This window comes from Phyllobates terribilis, unplaced genomic scaffold, assembly GCF_046119375.1.
Source record: "Phyllobates terribilis strain yellow unplaced genomic scaffold, ASM4611937v1 Scaffold_7__3_contigs__length_470593459, whole genome shotgun sequence".
Taxonomy (NCBI): domain Eukaryota; kingdom Metazoa; phylum Chordata; class Amphibia; order Anura; family Dendrobatidae; genus Phyllobates; species Phyllobates terribilis.
In genome coordinates, this window is record NW_027362767.1 from 42,432,369 (window position 1) to 42,458,056 (window position 25,688).

The following is a 25,688-nucleotide window of genomic DNA, read 5'->3' on the forward strand; positions in this document are numbered from 1 at the left end:
GTATACCACACGGTGTAGTCGTCCTCTGTGTATAGTATACTACACGGTGTAGTCGTCCTCTGTATAGTATACCGCACGGTGTAGTCGTCCTCTGTATAGTATACCGCACGGTGTAGTCGTCCTCTGTGTATAGTATGCCCCACGGTGTAGTCGTCCTCTGTGTATAGTATGCCCCACGGTGTAGTCGTCCTCTGTGTATAGTATACTACACGGTGTAGTCGTCCTCTGTGTATAGTATACTACACGGTGTAGTCGTCCTCTGTGTATAGTATGCCCCACGGTGTAGTCGTCCTCTGTGTATAGTATACCGCACGGTGTAGTCGTCCTCTGTGTATAGTATACCGCACGGTGTAGTCGTCCTCTGTGTATAGTATACCGCACGGTGTAGTCGTCCTCTGGGTATAGTATACCGCACGGTGTAGTCGTCCTCTGGGTATGGTATACCGCACGGTGTAGTCGTCCTCTGGGTATGGTATACCGCACGGTGTAGTCGTCCTCTGGGTATGGTATACCGCACGGTGTAGTCGTCCTCTGGGTATGGTATACCGCACGGTGTAGTTGTTCTCTGTATATAAAGGTGCAGTCTGAAGTGCTTTCCTATACAATTAAATTGTGTTTTAAAGAAGTCCAGTAGTTTATATTCCCCCCTGGGGCCCCTAAGGATTTTTGTAAGTACCTTACGTTGCTGTTTCTGCCTGTGAGCGGCGCTATCCTTGGCTGCTAACAGGCATCACATGACCCCTCGCTGACGTCACAACAAGTGAGGCGTGACTCAGCGCCGCGATCCCCGCGGTGGCTTCTGGGTTGTGGGCGGGGTTATTCCCCGCGTCACACCCAGCATCCACCGCGCGCTTTCCCAATGAATGGGGAGAGGCAGAGCGCCCGGTGGATGCCGGGTGTGACGTGGGGGTACTCCGCACTCCGCCCACACAGTGGAACGCAGAAGACAGAGACCCCTGGCTGCTGCCAGCACTTGTCATGATGTCAGCGGATGTCAGAGCCGGCTGCAGCCGGGGGTCACGTGATGCCTGTGAGCAGCCAGTGATAGCGCCACTCAGGCTGTATCTGCAGTGTAACGTAATTACAAAAATCCTTAGGGGCCCTGGGGGGATACATTGGGGGGGGGGGGGGGTAATATAAAGTACTGGACAACCCCTTTAAGCCATGTGCTGGCTGGAAGTAGGTTAGGAATGATCCAGATATCTACTGCAGGCTAGGCGGACGGACGCCGTGTGCCTCTACTCTAAGGCTTTAATCACACCAGTATTTTTTTTTCCAGTATTTGCCGAAACCAGGAGTGTCTCCAAAATCCAGGATAGGTGTCAGTCTATCAATTATAGTTTTTCTTTGTAAATTTTACACCTGGTTTTGGCAGACAAACACTGATGCAAAATACTGACGTGCGAATAAATCCTAAAGCTGCTTTTTTTTTTTTTTTTTAGTGGGAACTCTGTATAGAAAAGTCTGCAGCGCTTTCCTGTGCAGTCAGGATATCAAGCATGTGCCTGCAGTGTACAGAAGGCATCCCGCCATATTGTGGCTGTGTGAAGCCGGACTTATGAATTCTGTGCAGGTTGGGAAAGTCACAGCTGTAGATGACAGAGTACGGGAAAGGCCATCTGTGACCCATAAACATGGAGAGGGGAGACATAAGGATTTGGTTCATGTACCGCACATGGTGTGAACGAGCCTTTATTATCGTGACCACACAGCGACTTATCTGTGACCTTCACTGGCTGAAAATAAATAAATTAGGAAGAGTCATTCACAGTTGCCATATAAAGAGGGTAAGGTCACACACAGACCCAAAATGTGCACAGTGGGGGCTAAACTACAATTCTCAGCATCCAATTAGAGCTGTGAGCTGCTGGAAGTTGTAGTTCTGCCACAGATTACAGAGCACCACCTAGGAAGGTCAGGACATGCTGGGAGTTGTAGTCTTAGAACAGGCTTTGTTCCCCAACCTGTGTCTTGACTTTGTAAAACTACAACTCCCAGCATCCCCTAACCCTTCTAGGTGGTGTTTCCCAGCTTGTGACTCTTGTCACTGAAGGGTCAGGACTCTGGAAGTTGTGGGGAACCCTGACCAGAGCATGGCTGCAGCAGCTGGAGAGCCACAAGCTGAGGAGCATTGCCTTGTGAGGTTGGGGCATGCTGGGAGTTGTAGTTTTGCATGTCTGCATGTGTCGCATTCTGTCACTAGTCAGCCAATGGAAGCATCAACTGCATCTTGTCACCACCTGTGACATCTAAGCTCTAAATCCAGCCAGCGCCTATCCTGACAGCTGAACTACATATCCCGTCATGCTTTGCCATAGACTAAACTGGCTAATCGTGATGGGACTTGTAGTCCCCGGACGCCACCTATAGCGTAGCAGCGTCATAATAATAAGCCCGTCATCACACGATAATGCTGCACCGGTTAGTAATCGATACAGAAGCATTTAGTTTGAAAAAAAAGTAAAAAGATAACAAAATGAAAAAGTATATAAAGAGCGACAGCGGCGCGTGCGTGTGGCGTCATCACGCTGCGCCGGGGAGTCAGGGAGCCGCGCGTGCGCACAGATGAGGTGGTGACGGGGGGCGAGCGGGGAGGTTTGTAGAGAGCAGCATGGCTCGTGTGGTGACGGGACTGGCGACTCCCGGCCTCGTAGTGTAACAGCGGGACGCAGCATGGACGACGTGAAGCTGGAGTTCCCCTCCCTCCCGCCATGTAAGGAGGACGCTGAGGTGAGAGCTGGGTCATGTGACCAGGAGGAAGAGGAGGCACAATGCAGTGTGTGTATACATACATACATACTAGATGGTGGCCTGATTCTAATGCATCGGGTATTCTAGAATATGTATGCGGCCGACCGGGCGCGACTAATCAGCGAAGCAGTGTTTAAATGGGTTGTGCGCTACTTTAAATTAACCCCCCAATGTATCCCCCCGGGGCCCCTAATGAATTTTGTAGTTACGTCATGTTGTCAATACTGCTTGTGACAACATCGCTGACCACGCACAGCCAGCACGTAATTCCCCCGGCTGCAGCCGACTTGCTTCCGCTAACATCACGACTATTTGCGGCTGCAGCCGGGGGTCTCCTGTTCCGCGCACCACAGTGAATGAAACGTGACAGAAGTACATCACACTGTGACTGACAGAACACGTTCAGTACGTCATGGGCAGTTGGTGAGTCACATGACCACATGGGCAGTGTCAGCCCTGCTATCTCCTGACTTGTTCTGAAATCCCGTGTCGCTGATTGGCCGCGGCCGGACCAATCAGCGACGTGGGATTTCCTGGACGGACAGATGGGATAAGCCGATTATATAGTAGATATGTATATATATATGTATATATATATATGTGTATATATATATATATATATATATATATATATATATATATATATATATATATATATATATATATATATATATATATACTAAAAGTTTGGACACACCTTCTCATTTAAAGATTTTTCTGTATTTTCATGACCATGAAAATTGTACATTCACACTGAAGGCATCAAAACTATGAATTAACACATGTGGAATTATATACTTAACAAAAAAGTGTGAAACAACTGAAAATATGTCTTATATTCTAGGTTCTTCAAAGTAGCCACCTTTTGCTTTGATGACTGCTTTGCACACTCTTGGCATTCTCTTGATGAGCTTCAAGAGGTAGTCACCGGAAATGGTCTTCACTTCACAGGTGTGCCCTGTCAGGTTTAATAAGTGGGATTTCTTGCCTTATAAATGGGGTTGGGACCATCAGTTGTGTTGTGCAGAAGTCTGGTGGATACACAGCTGATAGTCCTACTGAATAGACTGTTAGAATTTGTATTATGGCAAGAAAAAAGCAGCTAAGTAAAGAAAAACGAGTGGCCATCATTACTTTAAGAAATTAAGGTCAGTCAGTGCGAAAAATTGGGCAAACTTTGAAAGTGTCTTTGTGCGACGCAGAAAAGGTGAAGGGATGGACTCTACATGCCTGGTTCCCACCGTGAAGCATGGAGGAGGAGGTGTGATGGTGTTGGGGTGCTTTGCTGGTGACACTGTTGGGGATTTATTCAAAATTGAAGGCATACTGAACCAGCATGGCTACCACAGCATCTTGCAGCGGCATGCTATTCCATCCGGTTTGCGTTTAGTTGGACCATCATTTATTTTTCAACAGGACAATGACCCCAAACACACCTCCAGGCTGTGTAAGGGCTATTTGACCAAGAGGGAGAGTGATGGGGTGCTACGCCAGATGACCTGGCCTTCACAGTCACCAGACCTGAACCCAATGGAGATGATTTGGGGTGAGTTGGACCGCAGAGTGAAGGCAAAAGGGCCAACAAGTGCTAAGCATCTCTGGGAACTCCTTCAAGATTGTTGGAAGACCATTTCATAGTCATGAAAATACAGAAAAATCTTTAAATGAGAAGGTGTGTCCAAACTTTTGGTCTGTACTATATATATATATATATATATATATATATATATATATATATATATATATATATATATATATATATATATATATATATATATATATATATATATTTATTTTAATTACACACACAATGTGACAATTAATCTTTTACCCATGACTCCCATTTACCTCCATGGGGTAAAGGATGTGCCCACCTCTTGGAGCTTCTCTGACCTCCCATTTTACATCCATAGACAGTAACATGGTGTCGCCCCTCTGCAGATCTGCTGCCTCCCTTTCTTCAGGGAAGGATTTTGGAGCCGTCTGTGGGAATTTTTGCCCCTTCATCATCCAGAAGATCATTTCTGGGGTCAGACCCTGATACTGGGGGTCCGGTCTCAGTCTCCATTATAGGATGGAGCTGAGGTCTGGGCTCTGTGCGGCCGCTCATGTCGTCTGTCTATGCTCCTCTGATAATGGGGCTGAATGGAAAGCTCAAATACAATGACTGCCATGTGTCCCAATGCTTTGATCTGTGGTCACATCTGCACCAAATTGTGCAACTTTTCAGGAAAATCTAAAATAAAAAATAACGTTCCCTTAAAGAGCACCTGTCATGTTCCCCCAAATACTATTAACCTGCAAATATAGGGTTACACTGCTGCCCGGCTGCCTTACTGACAGCACAACTAACAGGAGAAAACACACTTTATTTCTCCCGGGAGCTGCCATATTTCAGTCGGGGTTAGTCAATGTTCACAGCATTGACTGGCAGCTGTAACCGCGCCCGCCACTGATGGCTTTCTCTGCACTGATGTGCTGCACCATAAAAGCTGTCAGCTAAGTGTTTGGGGACATGACAGGTTCCCTTTAATAATCCTTCGCTATTAGGTTTGCTCTTTTTCTTGCTGGGTGGTGTCCTGGCCTCCAGCAATTGCATATTAATATATCTGACTGCTGCACTCTGTCAGGGATTCCTAGAAGTTTACTGTGCTGCTTAAAGTTTTTTTTGCACAGGACTCCACAGCGATGAAAGAAACCCCACTGGATTCTGTTGTAAGTTGACAAGCTGCAGACTGCAAATCCGCAGCATCGGTCAGTTCAGGTTGTGTATTTACTCTGCGGCACTTCCTAGAACAAAGCCGATTCTCCATCAGCAAGATCCGCAGTATTATAATCCTCCTTCACTAAAAAAAAAATATAGTAGGGTTATTCTTTAGTTTACCCCCGAAAACTTGCTCTTCAAAGTTGTGAAACTGCAACTTTTGCACTTTTTTTTTTTTTATTTATATTAGTCTTTGCCGCTTTTCTAAAGTTGTTAGGGGCATGAAAAAAGTAGTGGGGTGAATTTGAGTCCAATAAACTCTATAATTTACCACAAAGTGAAGTATAGCAGAAAGCTGATCCAGAATAGGTTTGATTGTGCTGTCAGGTAACAGGGGACATTTATATTGCGGTGCATTATCTCTTTGTAAACTTGATACTTTTCTTCCAGGCTAAGATAGAAAATGTCTGGTTTGATGAATCCACCACAATGAGTAAATGAGTGATTCCTGCTGTTATAAAATACACTTTGCTGTGCCGCTGAGACTGTAATATAAATGTACCCAGCTAATAGGAATGCCAGCATTTAGAACTGTATGTCTCCCCCTGTCACCATTCCACAATACGAAATATTTGTTACATGGATCTTAGACCTGATGGGGCAGGTGTACTTTCTGTGAAATTAAAATCCTGTCTAATGTGCTTATAAGTATGGTTGGTCCATGCCTAAATTCCATCTTATCTGTATTGTTTTTTTTTTTCCTTTTCCCTTCAGGACTGGAGTTATCCGATGAGAAGGGAGATGCAGGTACAGTAAGTTTTACTGTATTTTTTTATACCGGTTTTATGATAAAAGTTCAGACTGTCCTCAGATCTCCTGACCTGAACGCTATGGTCTCGCGTATGACTGAAGCTGTGTGGTTGGGGTCCAGAGACCCTAGCCCAGCCTGTACATGGTGGTCTGTAGTGATGAGCGAGTATGTTCTGTTAACCCTTTCGGCGAGTATGCTCGGGCCGAGCTCCGAGTATTTACAGCTGCTCGGTGATATGTTTGAATCGCTCCGTGTGCATGATTTGCAACTGTTTGACAGCTTTACTACATGTGAGGAATGTGTAAGAAATAGACATTTGTCACATGTAATAAAGCTGTCAAACCGTCGCAAATCATACATACGGGAGCGATTCAACCATATCACCGAGCAGCTGTAAATACTCGGAGCTCGGCTGAGCATACTCGCCGAAAGGGTTAACAGAACATACTCGCTCATCACTAGTGGTCTGTACTCTGACCATGAACCTTCCTGATGTGCACTGCCTGCTGCTGGTTTACTTATAGCAAGTCTTATATGCCAGATGACACTTGGCTCTGCTACATCTGCAGATCCTTCTCTCTGAGGAGGGTTTGGGTTGTGGGTGTTCTATTTAGTAGCCAGGATTGGACTTCCTCCTGTAACTTGTATTGATTTGTTTATTTTAGGAAATTTTACCCGGATTATTTTTGGGTCCGTACTCGGCAGCAATGAAGAGCAAGGTATGTATCCCCTCCAATGTGGACCTAAATTCATTGTAGCGGTAATGGCAGCTTGTTGCTGTTATTTTGCCCCCATTAAAATGAATGGTGATAATCTGCAGTACCTGGCACAACCCCCTGGATAGGAGAGGCGCTGGTTTTTCCTGTTTTTATGCTTTTTTTTTTTTTTATATCTCATCTAATGTCAAGTCTTTAATCAGATGCTCATTTCTTGCAGCTCTCGATACTCCAGAAATCCGGCATAACGCACATAATCTGTATAAGGCAAAGCATCGAAGCAAACTTCATCAAACCAAATTTTCAACACCTTTTCCGGTAAATGACGCTGATTTCTAGATGCATTTTCTGACTGTAATATTTCTTTAAGGGTCTAATTTGGAAACTATCTTTGTTAAACATCTCCTTCTAAAATCACCCCTTGCACAAGGCACGCTGCAATATATCAGTTTTGCTCCGTCTGATGCGTATTACAGGGTTATTCTCACATAAGGCTTCAGACGGAGCATCATACGGGGGAACAAAAGTACATCACTGTCCCGTTCTTAGATTTGTTTCTTGTTCCCTGACTTTTTTTTTTTTTTTTTTTACCTTGGGTCACAGATATTTAGTCCTGGATATTGCAGATAACCCTATTGAAAACATCATCCGGTTTTTCCCTTCGGTAAGTGTCGGCACAGTCCTTCTATTATAGTCTTAGTAGTCATGGCAAATACAATGCCTTTATTAGATACATCGACCTGTTTGATTGGAGCTCACCTATATGGACGTTAGACATGTGACCCCTGAGTCGCCGCACGAAATCCAGTGATTCTTTTTTTTTTGTAAATTCACATTATAATGGAGAAAACCTTATCTGGGTTTTCCAGGGCCAGGGAGGGAAGTATAAACTAGCAATGGTGTAATCGAGTGACAATATTCAGAGGAAGGGGATCTACTCGACAAAAGGGTCAGAGGAGGATGTGCCGAATCGTTCTGATGGAAAGGATCAGAGGAGGACGTGACCAATTGTTTTAATGAGCCGGTGGAACACAAGCGAGACAATTGCAGCCGTATACAACGGTGTCCGGACACGGTTGTTCCTTAGCACACCTGTGCTGTCTAATGGAAAGGAAAACTGACTCCAGAGAGCAAAAGAGCATAAATTGTGTCACTGAGCAGTGGAAAATTTACCTAGTCATATCCAGATTAAGATTACACAAAGCTGAGAAATTGGTGTGGAAATTTGATGCATTGCCTTAAATTTGAGATCACTCAGTCATGTCACAGCAAGAGTACCTAGAATTAACCATTTGATGGGTTCCTTGTGAAACAATGTTTAATGCAAGTTGTGGGGTCTTGCATTTATCACATCATTGTTTGCCTCTTCTTGTCATAATATACACCCCTAAATGCCTCCAAGGTATCTGAGCACTGCAGTAATGTTTGTGTTTTTTTCCTCTTTTGCAGACCAAGGAATTCATAGATGGATGTTTACAGCCTGGAGGTAAGCCTGGTGCAGTCATGGCACCGAACTATAAGGATTGCTCTGTTCATCCGGTTACAAAGATAGAAGGCGGCAATGTTAAATAGTGTGACCCATAGTGTTGTGTGCAAGCTTGCACCTTCCATACCAAGAGGTTTGGAGCAGGGAATGGGGCACATGAAGTCTTTAGGGCCCACCAGTGAAATTCTAAAGGCCACAGATTCACAGTGCAAAGTGTTCTCGTGTTTGGGAATGGTAACATTTGCAAAGTTCTTGTAAAGGCAAACAACTTTACTAATTAACAAATGTAATTTACCATCTCTGGAACGGTGTTTCTTTTAATATCATAGTTTACAGTTCGCTGCCTAGGTGGCTGATTTCCTAGAAAAGAAACTCGCATTTGCGTGCTCTTTTTGCTATGTGGCTTGCAAGTGCTGCTGTATGTATGTTCGAGTCAAATGCTCGGGTAGCTGCGGCCACATGTATCGTCACTGATACACTGCCGCTAAAGATGCGGAGAATATGGATTGATGGCTCTGGTTTGACATCTAGGGAACTGAGGAGATTTCGCCTCGTCTTGCTTTGAGTTACGTTTTATGATGCCTCAAATTAAACTTCTTTGAAAATTAATAAATAGTTTATTAGTACTTCCACAAGTTATATGTAATTGGATTGACTATTGTTACTATGTTCAAATATTTGTTCATCTAATTACTCTTATTTTGCAGAGCCAAGATGTATAAATAACTCATGTTTAATGCTTCGTAAGGTTGGGGGGTGGAGAACTGTTTCTCCAATGTTTGTCTGGTTGTTTTCCCTTTTTTTTTTTTTTTTATTTTGTCTTTTGTGTAAATCTTTATAAAAATCAAAAAACAAAATGTTTTTTTGTTTTAATCTAAAAGCAGCGGAGAATGCCCGATACAGGCGTTGTATCAACCATTACATGTGGCCGTGGCTACCTGAACATTTGACTCGAGCACGTGGGCTCCTCTATCCAAACCAGAGCTCACTAATCCGTAATTATCATTAAAAATGAATTAGAGGAGGGGGAAACCGCATGTACTGACTGGTTTTCTTCTCCATGGAATTAACTGTATAACTGGGCAGGCGACGGGGCACCCTGAGTCTTGCGTCAGCCCCCCAGCTGTCCTACATTGCCTCAGGCTATATATTAAACTCCCCTTCACTCAGAGGGGGGCTCTTGTCTCAGCAGCTCACTGCTTCACTGAGAATATTATAAATGCGCATGTACTGTAGTGGGTTCCTGGTCAGCTAGTCCTCATTTGCTTGGCCTCATTAATTCTCTTCTGTGCAGGTAAAGTCCTTATTCATGGGAATGCAGGAATCTCCCGGAGCGCTGCCTTGGTTATTGCATACATCATGGAAACCTTCGGAATAAAATACAGGTAACAAACACAAAACTTCAACTGAAAGGGTTGATCAGTTCTCTAAAATTGATGACTTGTACTTAAACAAAGGTGCAGAGCCCATATAAATCCGGTGGCTTATTCTAAGGATGGGCTATTAGTTCTACAGAATGTAAAAACCCATTTAACATTTCACATCAAGGTGGCACCTGCCCCCCACCCCCCCCCACTTCTCATTACAGAATCACTACGTGGAACCACTCTTGTTTAGGACTTGCTGCCTTTGATAAATGTCATGTTTCTTCATTCTCATAGCTGTTTATATACCCAAGCAACCTCACACCTAGCCGTTATGTATTCTTTAGCTCTTATCAGTACAGCTTCTATCCAGCACTTATTTCCTCTCAAAGTGCTTTTTTTTTTCTTTTTTGGACCCTTGTTTCTTTGCCCTCCCTGAGACTGTTCATGCTTTCCACTCCCTACTCTGATCTCTGCACAGCCCCTCCTGCTACTACCTATAACCTGAAAGGAGGGTGAGGGCAGAGAATCATTAAGATCTCCAATGGATTTTTTTTTTTTAAAGCACTTGGCTTAAGGCTGTGCGCCCACGATGCGTTTTTCAAGCGTTTATGCTGCGGAATTTCCGCAGCGTAAACACTTCAAAATCACTTGGTAATCCACCCCCCATGGTCCCCAATGACAAGCCGCACTGTCAATGCCCATGCTGCGTTTTTTTCCGCAGCGTTTATGCTGCGCTCAAAAATCCGCAGCATGTCCATTAATTTTGCGGAAGCGCGGCTTAATCGCCGACATTGACTTGCATTGAGACGCATATAATCCATGTCAGTACATTTGTACTCACAGATTGAGTTTCAATGTGCGGATGGTACCCAGTTCTGGAGGAGAGGAGACTCTCATCCAGACCTGGGTACCATAGAACCTGTAAAAAAAAAAAAAAAGAATAAAAATAAAAAATATTATATTCACCTTCCGACGGCCCCCGGTCTCCTTCCCTGTGCTTGCAGGCAGGACTGAAGGACCTTCGGTGACGTCAGTCATGTGACGGCAGGTCTTTCAGTGCAGTGTCCCGCGATATCCTGGCAGCCAGGAATGAGCGCAGCAGCACACCCCGGGTCATCGGAAGGTGAGTATAGTTTTTTTTTTTTTTTTAAACATTCTTTCGGTCACACTATATAAATCTATGCTGTTTGCATGGATTTATATAGTGTGACCAAGTTGTCAAGCACTTTCCAAGTGATGCTAAAATCACCTGGAAAGCGCTTGTCAATCCACATGCGGAAATTCAAATACGCATGTATTTGGCAGGAAAAAATGCATGTACAATTCGCATGCATTTTTTCTGCCAGGGAGATGCAGAACTTTTCTGCTTCATTTCTGCATCTCCCTGGCAGAAAAAACGCATGCGGATTGTACATGCGTTTTTCCTGCGGAATACATGCGGATTCATATGCTTTTCCGCATGCAGATTGACAAGCGCTTTCCAGGCGATTTTAGCATCACTTGGAAAGTGCTTGACAACTAGGTCACACTATATAAATCCATGCAAACAGCATGGATTTATATAGTGTGACCGTATAAGAATGTTTAAAAATAAAAAAATAAAGCTATACTTACCCTCTGATGGCCCAGCGTGTGCTGCCGCGTTTGTTCCTGGCTGCCGGGATATCGCGAGACACTGCGCTGAAGGGCCTGCGGTCACATGACTGTGACGTCACCGAAGGTCCTTCAGTCTTGCACGCAAGCAGAGGGAAGGAGACTGGGGGCCGTCAGAAGGTGAATATATCTTTATTTTTTATTTTATTCTTGTTTTTACAGCTTTTTAAATGGTACCTGGGTGTGGATGAGTCTCCTCTCCTCCACACTCGGGTACCATCCGCACATTAGACCGCGCCAATAACGCAAGTACAGATGCAGTCTTGCGGAATTGGCGCGTTCTAATGGAAGTCAATGGCGGCGAAAACGCAGCGTTTACGCAAAATTGACATGCTGCAGATTTTTGAGCGCAGCGTTTACGCTGTGGAAAAATCCGCATCATGGGCACAGCACATGCGGATTTCAATTAGGGAACATTGCTGCCCTTCTACCATGCATTTTTAATGCTTTTCCGCGGCGTTTACGCAGCTGCAAAAACGCAGCGGAAACGCATTAAAAACACATCGTGTGAACTCAGCCTAAGACTAACTTTGCATAAAACAAACTGTGCCGTAGACTAAAACGAACTGCGTAGCTTTTTGCATTTAGGGAACTAGTGTATATGGCCTTTAAAATTAATCTTAAAAAGGTTGAATAGCTAATATTAGCAATAGTTATCGCAAGATGCTCGCTGACCTGTCACCACTTTACTCCTAGGGATGCCTTCACCTATGTCCAAGAAAGAAGGTTCTGCATTAACCCCAATGCTGGATTTGTACATCAACTTCAGGTATCAAGATTGGATATCACTTTCCTAATTTCATGATTGGGGTTAGGGATCCTTACTGCACAGGTTTGCCATCATAGTAATGGGGTGACCACCAAAGAGAGAGCGCGTACCATTCTGAGGCGGCCCTTTTTCTATCAGACTGGTGGTAGATAATGTGTAAGCCTTATTTAGGGGATCTGGGTGTGCAGAGCGGGATCCCACAACCCTCTGCGATCCTCCCAATGAAAATGCAAAATCTTGTTTGTTTTAACCCATCGCTGCCACATCAGATCTCGCGCTTTCACAGGCGATTGTGGGATCCTGCTCTGCATGCCCGGATCCCATAACTTGGAAGTTTAAACCGTACTTTTTCCTAGATAGTCAGTATATTTAGGGGTGGAGGCATTAGGACACTATTCCCGACTGCTGATGGCCATAGATTTACTTTATCAACCGTGTGACTGTTGCCAGTACATGCTAATGTTTTCCTGTAGGAGACCAGGGTGGTCAGTGTGGAATTGCAGCTTGTGAACAGATGTGTAACCTAGAACTTGTACAGATATAATCTGCTGCCATTGATCACTGCAGCTATCTTGCAATGATTTTATCGTTTGTCAGGCATTTGTTCTTTATGCTGTGATCTAATGATGAAATGAGATGGCGGTATATAATGGCCTCTGTGGAAACACAGGGGGTCTCCCGTGGGCATACTACTCAGGCAACACAGGGTGAGGGTAAAAGAGTGTGACAATTTATTGTATCCCCAAACAGTCAATAACACATAGAACAGTCCCAGCAAATACCCAAGATGGTGCAAAATTAGAGTCTCACCCTTCCGCTGACTCGCCAGGATTAAAGCCGCTGTGACTTCTTGGCTCCCAGGGCCAACTACCTCCACCAGTGGCCCCCACTTTTGGCGGGCACCCATAGAGAGGGGGTCACAACAAGCTTAAAAAGCTGACAGTCCATTGAGGTATGTGACCGGAGGGTCCCAACCTAGCCACAAGTGATGAGCGAGCATACTCTCAAGTACTTGGTATTCGCCACAGCATCTCCGTATTTGAGATGCTCGGCGCTCGCCGAGTACTTCTGAGATGCTCGGGCGGATGTTTGGGTCCCCTCCCTGCTTGTTTGGCGCTCTTTAGAGCACCAATCAACATGCAGGGATTGTCTGCCACTCACTGTAATGCTGAAACCATGTTGGTTGTGGCATTACAGTGATTGGCTGGCCGCACAGCGTCATCAGGTCTATATAAGACCTGGCACAGTCATGCTCGTCAGTCACTCCGGATCAGACAGTGTAGGGAGAGCTGCTGCTGAGCTAGGGAGAGATTTGCTTGTTTTATTAGTTATAGGTATTCTACAAGATTCTCTACACACATCCATCTCAACGAACAGTCCTTCTGAGGACTAATCCAGCTGCAGAGATATCAGTGCTAGGCAGGCAGGGTATATAGCAGACTGCAGTGCACATAGCAAGAGGGTCCATTCCAGTTCTGTCTGCTGGTGCTTTTACAGATATTATATTTGTAGACATAGCCCCAGGTCTCAGGGCCCAGGAATAATTTTTTTTTTTTATCTTAATCCTGATTATTTGCTTAAAACTGTGGTTTGTCTGTCACACGGACCATGTATAATTGCGCTGAAAATACTGCCATTTCTGGCCTCCATTAAAATTTTGTTTCAGTGAAGCAATTGACACAAGGTCGCTGTTAAAAAAAAAAAAAAAAAAGTTGCCTACAGGTCAGGTATTTAAAACTGTTTTCTCCGTCACACGTATCACATAGAAGTTCTCTCCAAATTCAGTCATTTTGTAGTGAGCGTGGAAGATATTGTGCTCCATTTAAAATGGACATGGTGCATGGCAAGGGACGGGGAACTGGACGTGATGGTGATGGTGCATGCAGAGGCCGAGGCCGTGGGCTGAAATTGTGCCACAGCAAACATCCACATCTTCTCGCTCGACCTTCCTGTTCCAATTAATAGGGGACTGCAGAACACCACTATTGAAAACAGAGCAGTGTGAAAAGGTTATTGGTTGGATAGCAGATAATGCTTCCAGTCACTTAGCCATCACCACCACCCTGCCTTCCACACGGTCAAGTCTCAGTAGCCATGAGTCTGGACCGCATATTCCTCATCCTGAGCCTCCTTCCTCCCACCATGCCGAGTGCCCGGAGACAACTGATCCCACACTTGGACACTCCGAAGGGCTGTTCACTTTTCCATGTATAGATTTGGGCCTCTCGCCTGGTCCACTTGGAGCGGGACAGAGGAGATTACATGTAGCGATGCCCAAATATTTGAGCAGCCACGGTCACACGAAGGAGACGATGGGAAAGTGTCACAAGAGGTGGACGATGATGAGACACAATTGCCAGAAAATCAGGAGGAGGACCAGGGTGCGGAAGTGGAAGATGAGGTGGTGCATGATATAGTAACTGACCCAACCTGGCAGGAGGACATGCAGAGCGAGGACAGCAGCACACAGGGGGAGGGAGGCAGAGCACCACAACAGGCAGGAAGAAGCAGTGTGGTGGCCGCAGACAGAAGGCGGGCAACCGTTCCCCGTAACAACAACACGATGGAAGTTGCCAGTACAACTGTTAGGTCTTCCCGAGTCTGGTTGTTTTTTAAAGACTCTGCCTATAACCCCAAAAAGGCCATTTGCACCACCTGCCAGGCCGGCATCAGCATGGGTAGCAAAACAACCAGCCTGACCACCACCAGCATGATCAGGCACATGGCAGCAAAGCACCCGACTTTGTGGGCCAAACCCCAGGGTCCAGGAACAGTGTCTGCGGGTGGCACCACTGCTTCTTCCGCTGTTGTGCATGCAAGCCAACCCTCTGTCCATGGCGCATGCGAAGATGCCTCCTTCCTTGCACCTATCGTTGCACTCTCAACTAGCAGCATCAGGAAGCACGTCCTTGTCCCAGCGCAGCTTTCAGTTGTCCATACCCCAGTCCTTGGAACGCAAGCGCAAATACGCAGCTGACTCCCCACAGGCCGCACTACTAAATTCCCACATTTTGCAACTGCTTGCGATTGAAATGTTGCCTTTTAGTCTCGTGGAGACGGAAGCTTTCTGCAACCTGATATCTGTGGCCGTCCCTCGGTACTCGGTCCCCAGCCACCACTATTTCTCCTGGTGTGCCGTCCCCGCATTACACAAGCACGTGTCTCACAACATTAGCTGTGCCCTCAACAATGCAGTTACTGGGAAAGTCCACCTAACCACGGACACGTGGACAAGTGCTTGTGGGCAGGGACATTACATCTCGCTGACTGCACACTAGGTTAACATAGTGGAAGCCGGGAACCAGTCGGACCTTGGGACGGAACACATCCTCCCGACGCCAAGGATTGTTTGCCCTAGGTCTATCAGGGTTGCCCCCACATTCTACAGCTTCTCCTCTTCAGCCTCCATCTCTGAAATGACCACATCAGTCACAAGCTGGAAGAAGTGCAGCACTGCCTCGGCCAAGCGGCAGCAGGCTGTGCTAAAGCTAATATGCTTTGGTGACAAACGGCACAACGCTGAAGAGTTGTGGACAACTCTGAAAGAGCAGACAGATCTGTGGCTGACACTGCTGAACCTACAGCCAGGCATGGTTGTATGTGACAATGGCCAGAACCTGGTGGCGGCTCTGAGTCGAGGCAAGCTCACAGATGTACCATTCTTGGCCCATGTGCTTTGCCTCATGGTTCAGCGGTTTCACAAAACCTTCCTTGAGCTGCCTGATCTGCTTCTGAAAGCACGCCGCCTGTGTACCCATTTTAGAAAGTCAGCTACAGCTTCTGCCACCCTTTCTGTGCTTCAGAAGCGTTTGCAGCTTCCGGCTCACCGACTGGTGTGTGATGTCCCCAGGCGTTGGAACTCTACACTGCAGATGTTGGGAAGGATTTGTGAGCAGAAGAGGGCGGTTGTTGACTACCAGCATCAACAAGGCTGTCGGTATTCAGGTCAGACTCCACACATAAGACCTCAGGAGTGGACATGGATGTCAGACAAAACTTTGAGGACTCCACCAAGATGGTGAGCGGTTCTGACACCATAATTAGTGTCACTATCCCGCTTCTGTCTTCTGAAACGCTCTCTGCTCACAATCAAAGAGGATCCATTGCAGGCAGAGCACGATGAGATGGAGCAAGGAACCATTCAGGGTGATTACACACAGCCCAGCCTCATCTCATCCCAACACGGATTGGGTGACAATGAGGAGGAAGTACAGGAGCTAGTTTCATGTGCTATAGACGGTACTACCTGCACAACGGTCATACCATCTGTTCAGCGTGGATGGCCTGAGAACACGGAGGAGAATGATGAGAGCATGGTCAGTCGTCCTCTTGGTGAGGACACGGAAGTCTTGCCTGTTAGCAGTCTGGCACGCATGGCTGAGTTTGTTACGCTGCCTTTCCCGTGACCCTCGCTTTCTCAAAACTTTGGGTGACAGTCATTACTGGTTGGTGACACTTCTAGACCCACGCTACAAGGAGAACTTTATATCTCTTATTCCTGAGGCGGACAGGTCTACAAAAATGGGGCAGTACCAGAAGGCCCTTGTTGCGGAACTATTAAAAAAAAAAAAATTTCATCTGAAAAGCTGGCGGCAGAGGGCACAGTTCGTTGGACAACCAAGGAGTACAGGCGAGAGAGACACAACTTCAATCCAGCAGAGGCAGGGGAACACTGTCAAAGTTCTGGGAGAGTTTTCTCAGACCCTCCCATCGCACAGGCCCTGAGGCACAGGGTACTCTCACAAGGAGTGCAAAGTTTGGGAAGATGCTGAGAGTACCTTGTCGACCGTACCAGTGTCCTCCGTGATTCCTCTGTGCCTTATAATTATTGGGTATCCAAGCTGGATACGTGGAATGAACTGGCTCTCTATGCCTTGGAGGTCCTGGCCTGCCCTGCCGCCAGCGTTTTATCAGAATGGGTTTTTAGTGCTTCTGGTGGAATTATAACTGATAAGCGCATCCGCCTGTCAACTGAAAATGCTGACAAACTGACTCTTATAAAAATGAACAAGGGCTGGATTGGGCCAGACTTCTCAACACCACTGAATGATAGCAGCGTAACATAAACTCAAATCCAGTGTCTTTTTTTGGGAGGTGTATTCCCATGCACCTTTTCACACCCACACATGGGTATACGCTTCCTGATTTTGGCTATTTGCTCTTGTCCTCTTCCTTCTCCTCATCCTCCACCACCATATCACCAGGGAGACCGTGGTCTGTGATGCAACACCCACATAATTTTTTTTAAAGGGTGTTTATGATGCCCGTAAAAAAAAAAAATTTTTTTATACAGTATGTTCATGTATACCCCCCAGGGGTAAATGTTTGTCACCCCATACACTTAGTGCATGGGCATTACAAGTATAGGAGACCACCTCCTTTCTAATGGGAACATTTTTTTTTTGAGGCCCTCCTCTACGTCTCTCCCAAGGGGCATTGGAGTACCGCCCAATTTTTGGCAACCCTTGCGTTCACTGCATAGGCAAACACAATGGGAGATCCACTTCCTAATAATGGGAACATTTTTTTTTTTCAGGAGGTCATCCTCTAAGTCTCTTCAAATGGGTATTGGGGTGCGTCCAAATTTTGGGCAGCCCTGCCACTCACTGCATACGCAATAACAGAATAGGAGACCCACTCTTTAGTAATGGGAACAACAAAGCATAGCCGGCTGATGACTCTCTAAGAATAGTGAGGGCCGACTGCTGGCCCTTTAAGAATAGTTTGACTTTCAGAGTCTCTCCTTCATAAATGAAACAGGATGTGTCTGATATCTCACACACCACATTACCAGATAAAGTTGTAAAATGTTAAAATAACATTTTCCAGTGAATGCATTTGTCACGGTTGAAAGCAATGCAAAAGTGCGAAAACGCAACAAAAACTCTACATGTGAACATAGCCCAAGGTGTGGAGGAGCATTTTTGGATATTAATTTTGCCTTATGTAAAAGTCATTACCCTGGAAAGGATGTTCCTTAACATTTCCCAGGAAAATCCATTTTGGTTTCGTTTTTGTATGTTTTATTGTGAGTCGGTAAAAGTGGAGTTATACCTCTGACAACTTTGTTTTCATCAGTGACCTGGGAGTCAGAAATGCTTCCAGGGGTCTTTCCCATGCTGTTCCCATGTCATTTGAGCACTGGTCTCATCGATTTGGGCAATTTTAAGGCCCTCTGCAGACCGCTGGAGAGAACCGCTTGAAAAATGCTTGAGGTTCCAATAGACTTACATCGGGCTCGTTTCTCGGGTCGAGCACCCAAGTATTCCAATGTGCTCGACCGAGCATTTGTGCTCGCCCATGACTACTAGCCACCCCAAACATCTCCATGGGATCAGGCGACCAGAGGGTCCCAACCTGGTTTCCCCAAACGTATCCTTGGGTGTCAGATGACCAGATGACTAGCTTTTCCAAACGTATCCATGAGTTCAGTGATTTTCAATGGAGCAGTTCTGTGTTCTTCCAGCTGGGGCTATGGTCTCCTAAGCTGACATCCTGTAGAGTCACATCTTTGTCCCTCTTGATGGAGCCATTTTGTCCTAGCTGTTGCTCTGGCAAGTCACTGATTCTTCTTGCAGAACAGTAGAAATCCCTTTTTATATCCACATCTGTAACTCTGGTCATTCTCCACAGGTCAGGGGGGAGGTGGGATGAGTTTAACTCTCTCTATTTTTAAGCATTGAATCAATCTGCGTAGTTCGTCCTTTTCTGTTTTGCAGGTCAACAAGCCACAGGGACAATAGTCAATTAACGTTTAGCAAACCTCCATTGTTCAATGACCCTGCGTCCCTGTCTTGCACAGTTAGCAGACAATAAGTTGCAGTAAATGTCAAATCAAGTGTCATTCAGTCTTAGACAAATGGTCTGTTTCTTGACCAACCAAAGAAAAACCTATTCAAAAGTCATAGATAAATAGCGTGTGTCTCCTGGCCTACTGAATTTACATCTGGATAACGAAGATTAAATGTTGTGTCGTCACAGCCTCAACATGTGAGTATTGCTTTATAGCCCAGTCCATGAGGTATATCTTGTGTATGGAGGGTCTGGCTGTGAACAAGATTCTTCTCCATTAGTATTGATGTGGTTATCCGTTACTTTCCTTGTAACCTGGGTGCAGTTCACACAGGTGCATTTTTAGCCATGATGTGGCTGTTTTCATGGATCCACACATTGATCTTTCTTGTAGCTGCCATTTATCCTAATCTAATCCTTTCCATCTGCAGGAATATGAAGCCATCTATCTAGCAAAATTAACCATCAAAATGATGTCTCCTCTGCAGTTGGGGAGGACATTCTCCTTACAGTCCGGTGCTGCAGGTAAGAGTCATTGTATACCGGGCAGGAGATATTCTTGCTGGAGATCTGATATCGTGCCCCTGTCTCCCCCATGAGACTTGTGGCAGATAGTGATGAGCGAGCGTGCTCGTTTAACCCTTTAACCGAGCATGCTCGGGTGTTTACCGAGTATCTTCGGCGTGCTCGTATATTATGTTTGAGTCCCTGCGTCTGCATGATTTACGGCAGCCTCAAGACATGAGGATTCCCTAACCGGCAATCCCTGCATTGCTTTTGTGTGATTAGTGGTGATCAAAAACCCGCTATTTATTTTTCTTTATGGCTTGCCATGTGTAATTTTTATATTTTCTCTAGTCCCCTTTTAAGGGACTTAAATTTGATCTGATCAAATATATACTGAAAAACTATTGTATTGCTGTCTTCTATAAAGATTAACCTTGGGCTCAGCTTCACAGGAGTACTAAGATGGCAGCAGTGGGGGGTGACTTTAGCAGACCTCCAGCTGCCATAGTAAGCAGTCAGGGCACCACAATCATGTAATGGGGAGCCGGTGAGCGTCAAAATTGTACAATTTTAATGCTGCGGTCAGAGCTGCTTTTAAAACCCTGATGCCAGCTGTGTAATATAGCTGGCATCAGATGTATGTGGAGAGCTTTCTGCTCTTAAGCCCTTTGCACACTCGATCATCCCCTGTACATATTGTGTTAAAGATGGCCTGTCACTTCTGCCCCTTCATTTACAGCTAATCCAGCACCATTCTTTTCGTTCTCGTGCCTCCTTGTACCTGAGATTTGGTCCCTTCCCTATATGTAAAGCATGTCTTGTTAGCCAAGGGGGTGTGGTTTGCAGAAAGCTGAAGTTCACACCCACTGAAGACTAACTTTATATGCAGGGATAAGGTTTTATATACAGGTGCATCTCACAAAATTAGAATATCATCAAAAAGTGAATTTATTTCAGTTTTTAAATCCAAAAAATGAAACTCCTATATTATATAGTCGTTACACACAGAGGAATCTATTTCAAGTGTTTATTTCTGTTAATGTTGATGGTTATGGCTTACAGCCAATGAAAACACAAAAGTCATTATCTCAGTAAATAATGAACAAAAGACACCTGCAAAGGCTTCCTAAGCTTTTAAAAAGGTCCCTTAGTCTGTTTCAGTAGGCTCCACAATCATGGGGAAGACTGATGACTTGACAGATGTCCAGAAGGCAGTCACTGACACACTCCACAAGGTCCCAGAGTCTGGAGGAAGAGTGGAGAGGCCACAATCCAAGCTGCTGGAGGTCTAGTGTGAAGTCTCCACAATCAGTGATGGTTTGGGGAGCCATGTCATCTGCTGGTGTAGGTCCACTGTGTTTTATCAACACCAAAGTCAGCGCAGCCGTCTACCAGGACATTGTAGAGCACTTCATGCTTCCCTCTGCTTTTTGAAGATGGAAATGTCATTCTCCAGCAGGACTTGGCCCCTGTCCACATGGCGAAAAATACCAATACCTGGTTTACACACAACAGTATCACTGTGCTTGATTGGCAGCAAACTCGCCTGACCTTAACCCCATAGAGAATCTATTATAGAGAATCTATGGGGTATTGTCAAGAGGAAGATGAGGGACCCCAGACCCCACAATGCAGACGAGCTGAAGGCGGCTATCAAAGCCACCTGGGCTTCCATAACACCTCAGCAGGGCCACAGACCGATCGCCTCCATGCCACATTGCCACATTGATGCAGTAATTGATGCACAAGGAGCCCGACCAAGTATTGAGGGCATTTACTGAACAGACATTTCAGTAGGACATTTCGGATTTTAAAAAAACATTTTTCAAGCTGTTATAAAGTATTCTAATTTACTGAGATAATGACTTGTGTTTTCATTGGCTGTAAGCCATAATCATCAACATTAACAGAAATAAACACTTGAAATAGATCACTCTGTGTGTAATGACTCTATATAATATAGGAGGTTCACTTTTTGGATTGAACTGAAACTAACTTTTTGATATTCTAATTTTGTGAGATTCACCTGTATGAGAACTGAGAGACACAGAAACATACGGTGGCCATGGTTGTACCACCTGAGCACTTATACCCTGCAGTGGTCATAAACACAGCGGCCTCCGCCTTACTTTTTGCTTTTCTTTTGCATTTAGGAAGCCTAAAGCGAACACTCGAAGAGGAAGATGATTTTGGAAGTATGCACACGTCTGCAGCTCACGACGGCTGATGTCCATCCTGACCCACAGGAGCCGGAGTAACCGCACGGCTCCCATCACCTTGCCCGGGTGCTGCTATTGTTCTTTCTACACCATAACTGAACTTTCCATGGATGAGTGGATTTCACTGATTGTTTTACTGCTTTTTACACGGCTGTTTTACTGAGGGGAAAAACAAATTTTCCTTTTGATGTGCAAAGAGGTATTACTGCAATAAGGCACTTTTTTTCATACTTGAAGTTTTTTTTTTCTTTTTTTTTTTTTTTCTATAATATAAAGTAATTTCATGCAATGCAACTGGTGGGAGGGAGACCTGTTTCTACCTAAAAAGTTATTTAATTTATAAGAGAAGAAAAGCTTTAGTATTGAAATGTTTGCTAAACTTTTGTGTTTTGTAAATACATTTTATAGGTTTAGAAATTCTGGAAATTTTTAACAAATCACGTTCTCTACACCCCGGATCATTTGGGGCAGATTGTACACTGTTGATATAACCTTCTAAAATTCAGTCCCTTTTTTTTATGCAATTTATATTGTGGCTTTGGCCTGAGGGGGAAAAAAAGAAAGGAACTGAACTGGTTCCTCCATAACAGATTGTTCTGATGTTTTTCCAATAAACATGTAAATTTACTATGGAAATGGAGTCCTGTGATTTGTGACCTGAAAGTCATTCATATGTAGACAAATGTCAAACTATTGATTAGCCTGATGGGGTGGCTGATAATTGGGGACAATAGATTGCTGAAGAAAAATAAATTGACTAATGTCACCTTTTGAAAACTTAATTCTGGCATTTTTATTTCTGCAGCTGTTTGCTGTGACTTTTCCAGCCTCCCATCATACCTGAACATCTTAGAGCCAAAGATTAGAGACCACTGATCTATGAGCTATGTTCACCTGGAGGAATAATGTGTTTTTGGAGTATAAAATGCACTTTTTAGCTCAGTCTTACTAAAGTGTATGCATCTTATGGTGCAGAGGAAGCTACCTCTGATCGAGGTGAATGCTGATGCCTCATCCTTCCCGATCACAAAGAACATCTCCTCTTGTCTGACTCTCATCAGTCTGATCAGTGCAGGGCAGGAGAGAGCTACCGGGAGCTTCCAAGTGTGGTGATGCATACACCGTGGACCTGATTCATGAAAGTTTTCATGCCAGAATTCTGGTGTAAAAGCTTGGATGAAAGTTGCAAAGTTCAAGTGCAACATGTACCATGCAAAACTTTAAGTAGGTATATTGGGGGTGGGGGGGGGGGGGCTGCAAAGTAAAAGTGCTTTCCAAAATAAGTATTTAAGTGAATATTTAAATCTCATCCATACTTGGTTTGACTGCCCTTTTTTGTCTTGATCTATTCCAGATACTTGCACACAGATTTTGATGGAACGCTGCAGCGTGATTATTTAAAACTTTTCAGAGAACTAACCACAGATCTTCTGTGTGAGGCTTGTGTAGGTCCTTCTGTCGCTTCCTGATTTTATTATTAAATGCTTATATAGCGTAACCATATTCCGCAGCGTCATCATTGTCCCCATTGGGGTTCACAATCTACATTTTTTTTATCAGTATGTCTTTGGAGTGTAAGAGGAAACCCACGGGGAGAACATGCAAACTCTTTGCAAGGAGGACACCAAGAAATGGGTAATTTTGAGGCCTGTAGACGCAGTGGTCGGCCAAAGAAATTTTGCACAGCAGATGAGATACCGCAATCTTTCCAATTTGGAAGGTAGTTGTAAGAGATCCAGGTGTAAGGTGCTCCCAGAATGGAAACGAGTAAAAAATTGTGGTATTGACAAAAATATCTCCAAGGAAAATTTTTTATTTTAAAAACAAAACGCATATCAGCTATTAACAGCCTTCCCCAGGCACCTCAGTAAGGCTATTGGCTGAAATGCATTGGTTTAATTTTGTTTTTAAAATATTTTTACATTAGATTTTTTTTTTTTTTTTTGTCAATACCCTAATTTTTTACTGGTTTCCATTCTGGGGAGCGGCAAACACCTGGATCTCTTACTGCAATCATACACTGCCAGAACTCCACTGGAGGAACTTCCTACAGCACATCAGGTTGGTCGCACCTCAAACTACTCCTAGTGTTGTGCCTCACTTAGCAGAACCCATTCAGGTGAGCACATGCCTGTTTCTCACCTGATGATGATTATACCTTCACTCACTATGCTTAGGTAGCACCACATTGCTCTCCTTTTCCCCAAGGGATTTCCGTCAGTTTTTAAAATTGGAAGATGTCCAGCAGTGCCATCAACTCAGAACGAGAAGCAACCAGTGGGATCCTGCTACGCCCACCTGTTTGGAAGAGTCTGGCCAGAACCTGGTATGGAGAAAATTGGCTGTACTCATCAGTTCAGAACGCCTGCCACCAATGTCATTAAGTGACTTTCAGCGTAAAGAACAAGAAGTCCTGTAAGTGATGATCCAGCCCCACAGAACCCTGATCTCACATCATCCAGTCTGTCTGGGATCACCTGAAGAGGCAGAAGGATCTGCACAACCCGACATCCACAGAAGATCTGTGGTTAGTTCATGATGTTAGGAACTCTGTAGAGAGGTTATTCCTTTTTGTTCATCTATTTATAAAAATAATAAACACTTCTATTTTTTTTTTTTTTTTTTTTTAAAGCATTCTTACTTGGCAGTATATATTTTTTCTAAATCTAGAGTGTTGTATAGTGTGAAAAATACAACTAAGCAAAAGTTTTACGTAGGTTTCGCAACTTATGTTTCAAAGTAAGAATGCTTTAAAAAATGTTGTTGTATTAAATTCAATGAACCAAAAAAATATCCAAAAAGTGCTTGTACTGTTAACGTCAAATATTTTCCTTTGCGCCATCATATTCTGCAGCTCTTTACAGACATCACTGTTCCCATTGGAGTTACACAATCTGAATACCCTATCGTCTTTGGGAGGAAATCGGATAAACCTATGCAAAGACGGGTGGAACTTTTTTTTTTTTTAAATGTGTCTGTCTATAACTTTACCTTCCAAACTGCAATAAAGTAATCAATCTCCCTAGGTACACTTGTCACTCGCAAAGTTTTTCACAGAACTCAGCAGGGAGGTTCTTCCTATCATCTTGGAGAACTAACCACAAATCTGTGTATGAGGCTTGTGCAAATCCTTCTGACTCAGGTAATCTCAGACGAACTGGATAATGTTGAAATTAAAGCTCTGTTGGGGCCATATCACTTCCAGGATTTCTTGTTCTTTATGCTAGAGTTCTTTCAGACATTGCCTCAGATCCAAGGGGTAACGTTTCTCCTTGCTGAGAGTGACATGCCAAGCCTGACATGCCAAGGTGAGGAGACTTGTAAACCTTTTCACCCCCGAAGCCTGTTTTCACCTTCCTGACCAGGCCAATTTTTTGAAGTCTGACCACTGTCACTTTATGACGTAATAACTCGAATGCTTCAACGGATCCCCCTGATTCTGAGATTGTTTTTTCGTGACATATTGTACTTCATGATAGTGGTAAAATTTCTTTGATATGAGTTTTATTTCTGAAAAAATAAGAAATTTTTCAATTTTCAAACTTTTTTAATTTTTATGCCCTTAAATCCGTCATGTCACATAAAATAGTTAATAAATAACATTTCCCACATGTCTACTTTACATCCGCACAATTTTGGAAACATCATTTTTTTTTTTTTTTTAGGAACCACATCACATTTGAAGTCACTTGGAGGGATCTATATGACAGAAAATATCCAAAAGTGACACCATTCTAAAAACTGCACCCCTCAAGGTGCTTAAAACCACATTCAAGAAGTTTAACTCTTCAGGTTCTTCACAGGAACTTTTGGAATGTGTGAGAAAAAAATAAACTTTTTTTTCACTAATTTTTTAGCTTAGACCCAATTTGTTTTACGTTCACAATGGTAACCGGAGAAAATGGACCTCAAA

The 25,688-nt window shown here is 44.3% G+C and overlaps 1 protein-coding gene across 1 annotated transcript; it reads left to right on the plus strand.

Annotated features, from left to right (window-relative positions):
* The first annotated feature begins 2,502 nt into the window (after nucleotides 1–2,502).
* STYX (serine/threonine/tyrosine interacting protein) lies at nucleotides 2,503–22,411 on the plus strand. Its single transcript, XM_073638443.1, has 10 exons — nucleotides 2,503–2,730; nucleotides 6,230–6,262; nucleotides 6,932–6,985; nucleotides 7,203–7,300; nucleotides 7,586–7,646; nucleotides 8,432–8,468; nucleotides 9,763–9,853; nucleotides 12,185–12,257; nucleotides 19,481–19,574; nucleotides 21,710–22,411. The coding sequence occupies exons 1-10, from the start codon at nucleotides 2,674–2,676 to the stop codon at nucleotides 21,781–21,783; spliced, it is 672 nt and encodes a 223-aa protein (XP_073494544.1). The 5' UTR covers nucleotides 2,503–2,673; the 3' UTR covers nucleotides 21,784–22,411.
* The last annotated feature ends 3,277 nt before the right edge of the window (nucleotides 22,412–25,688 follow it).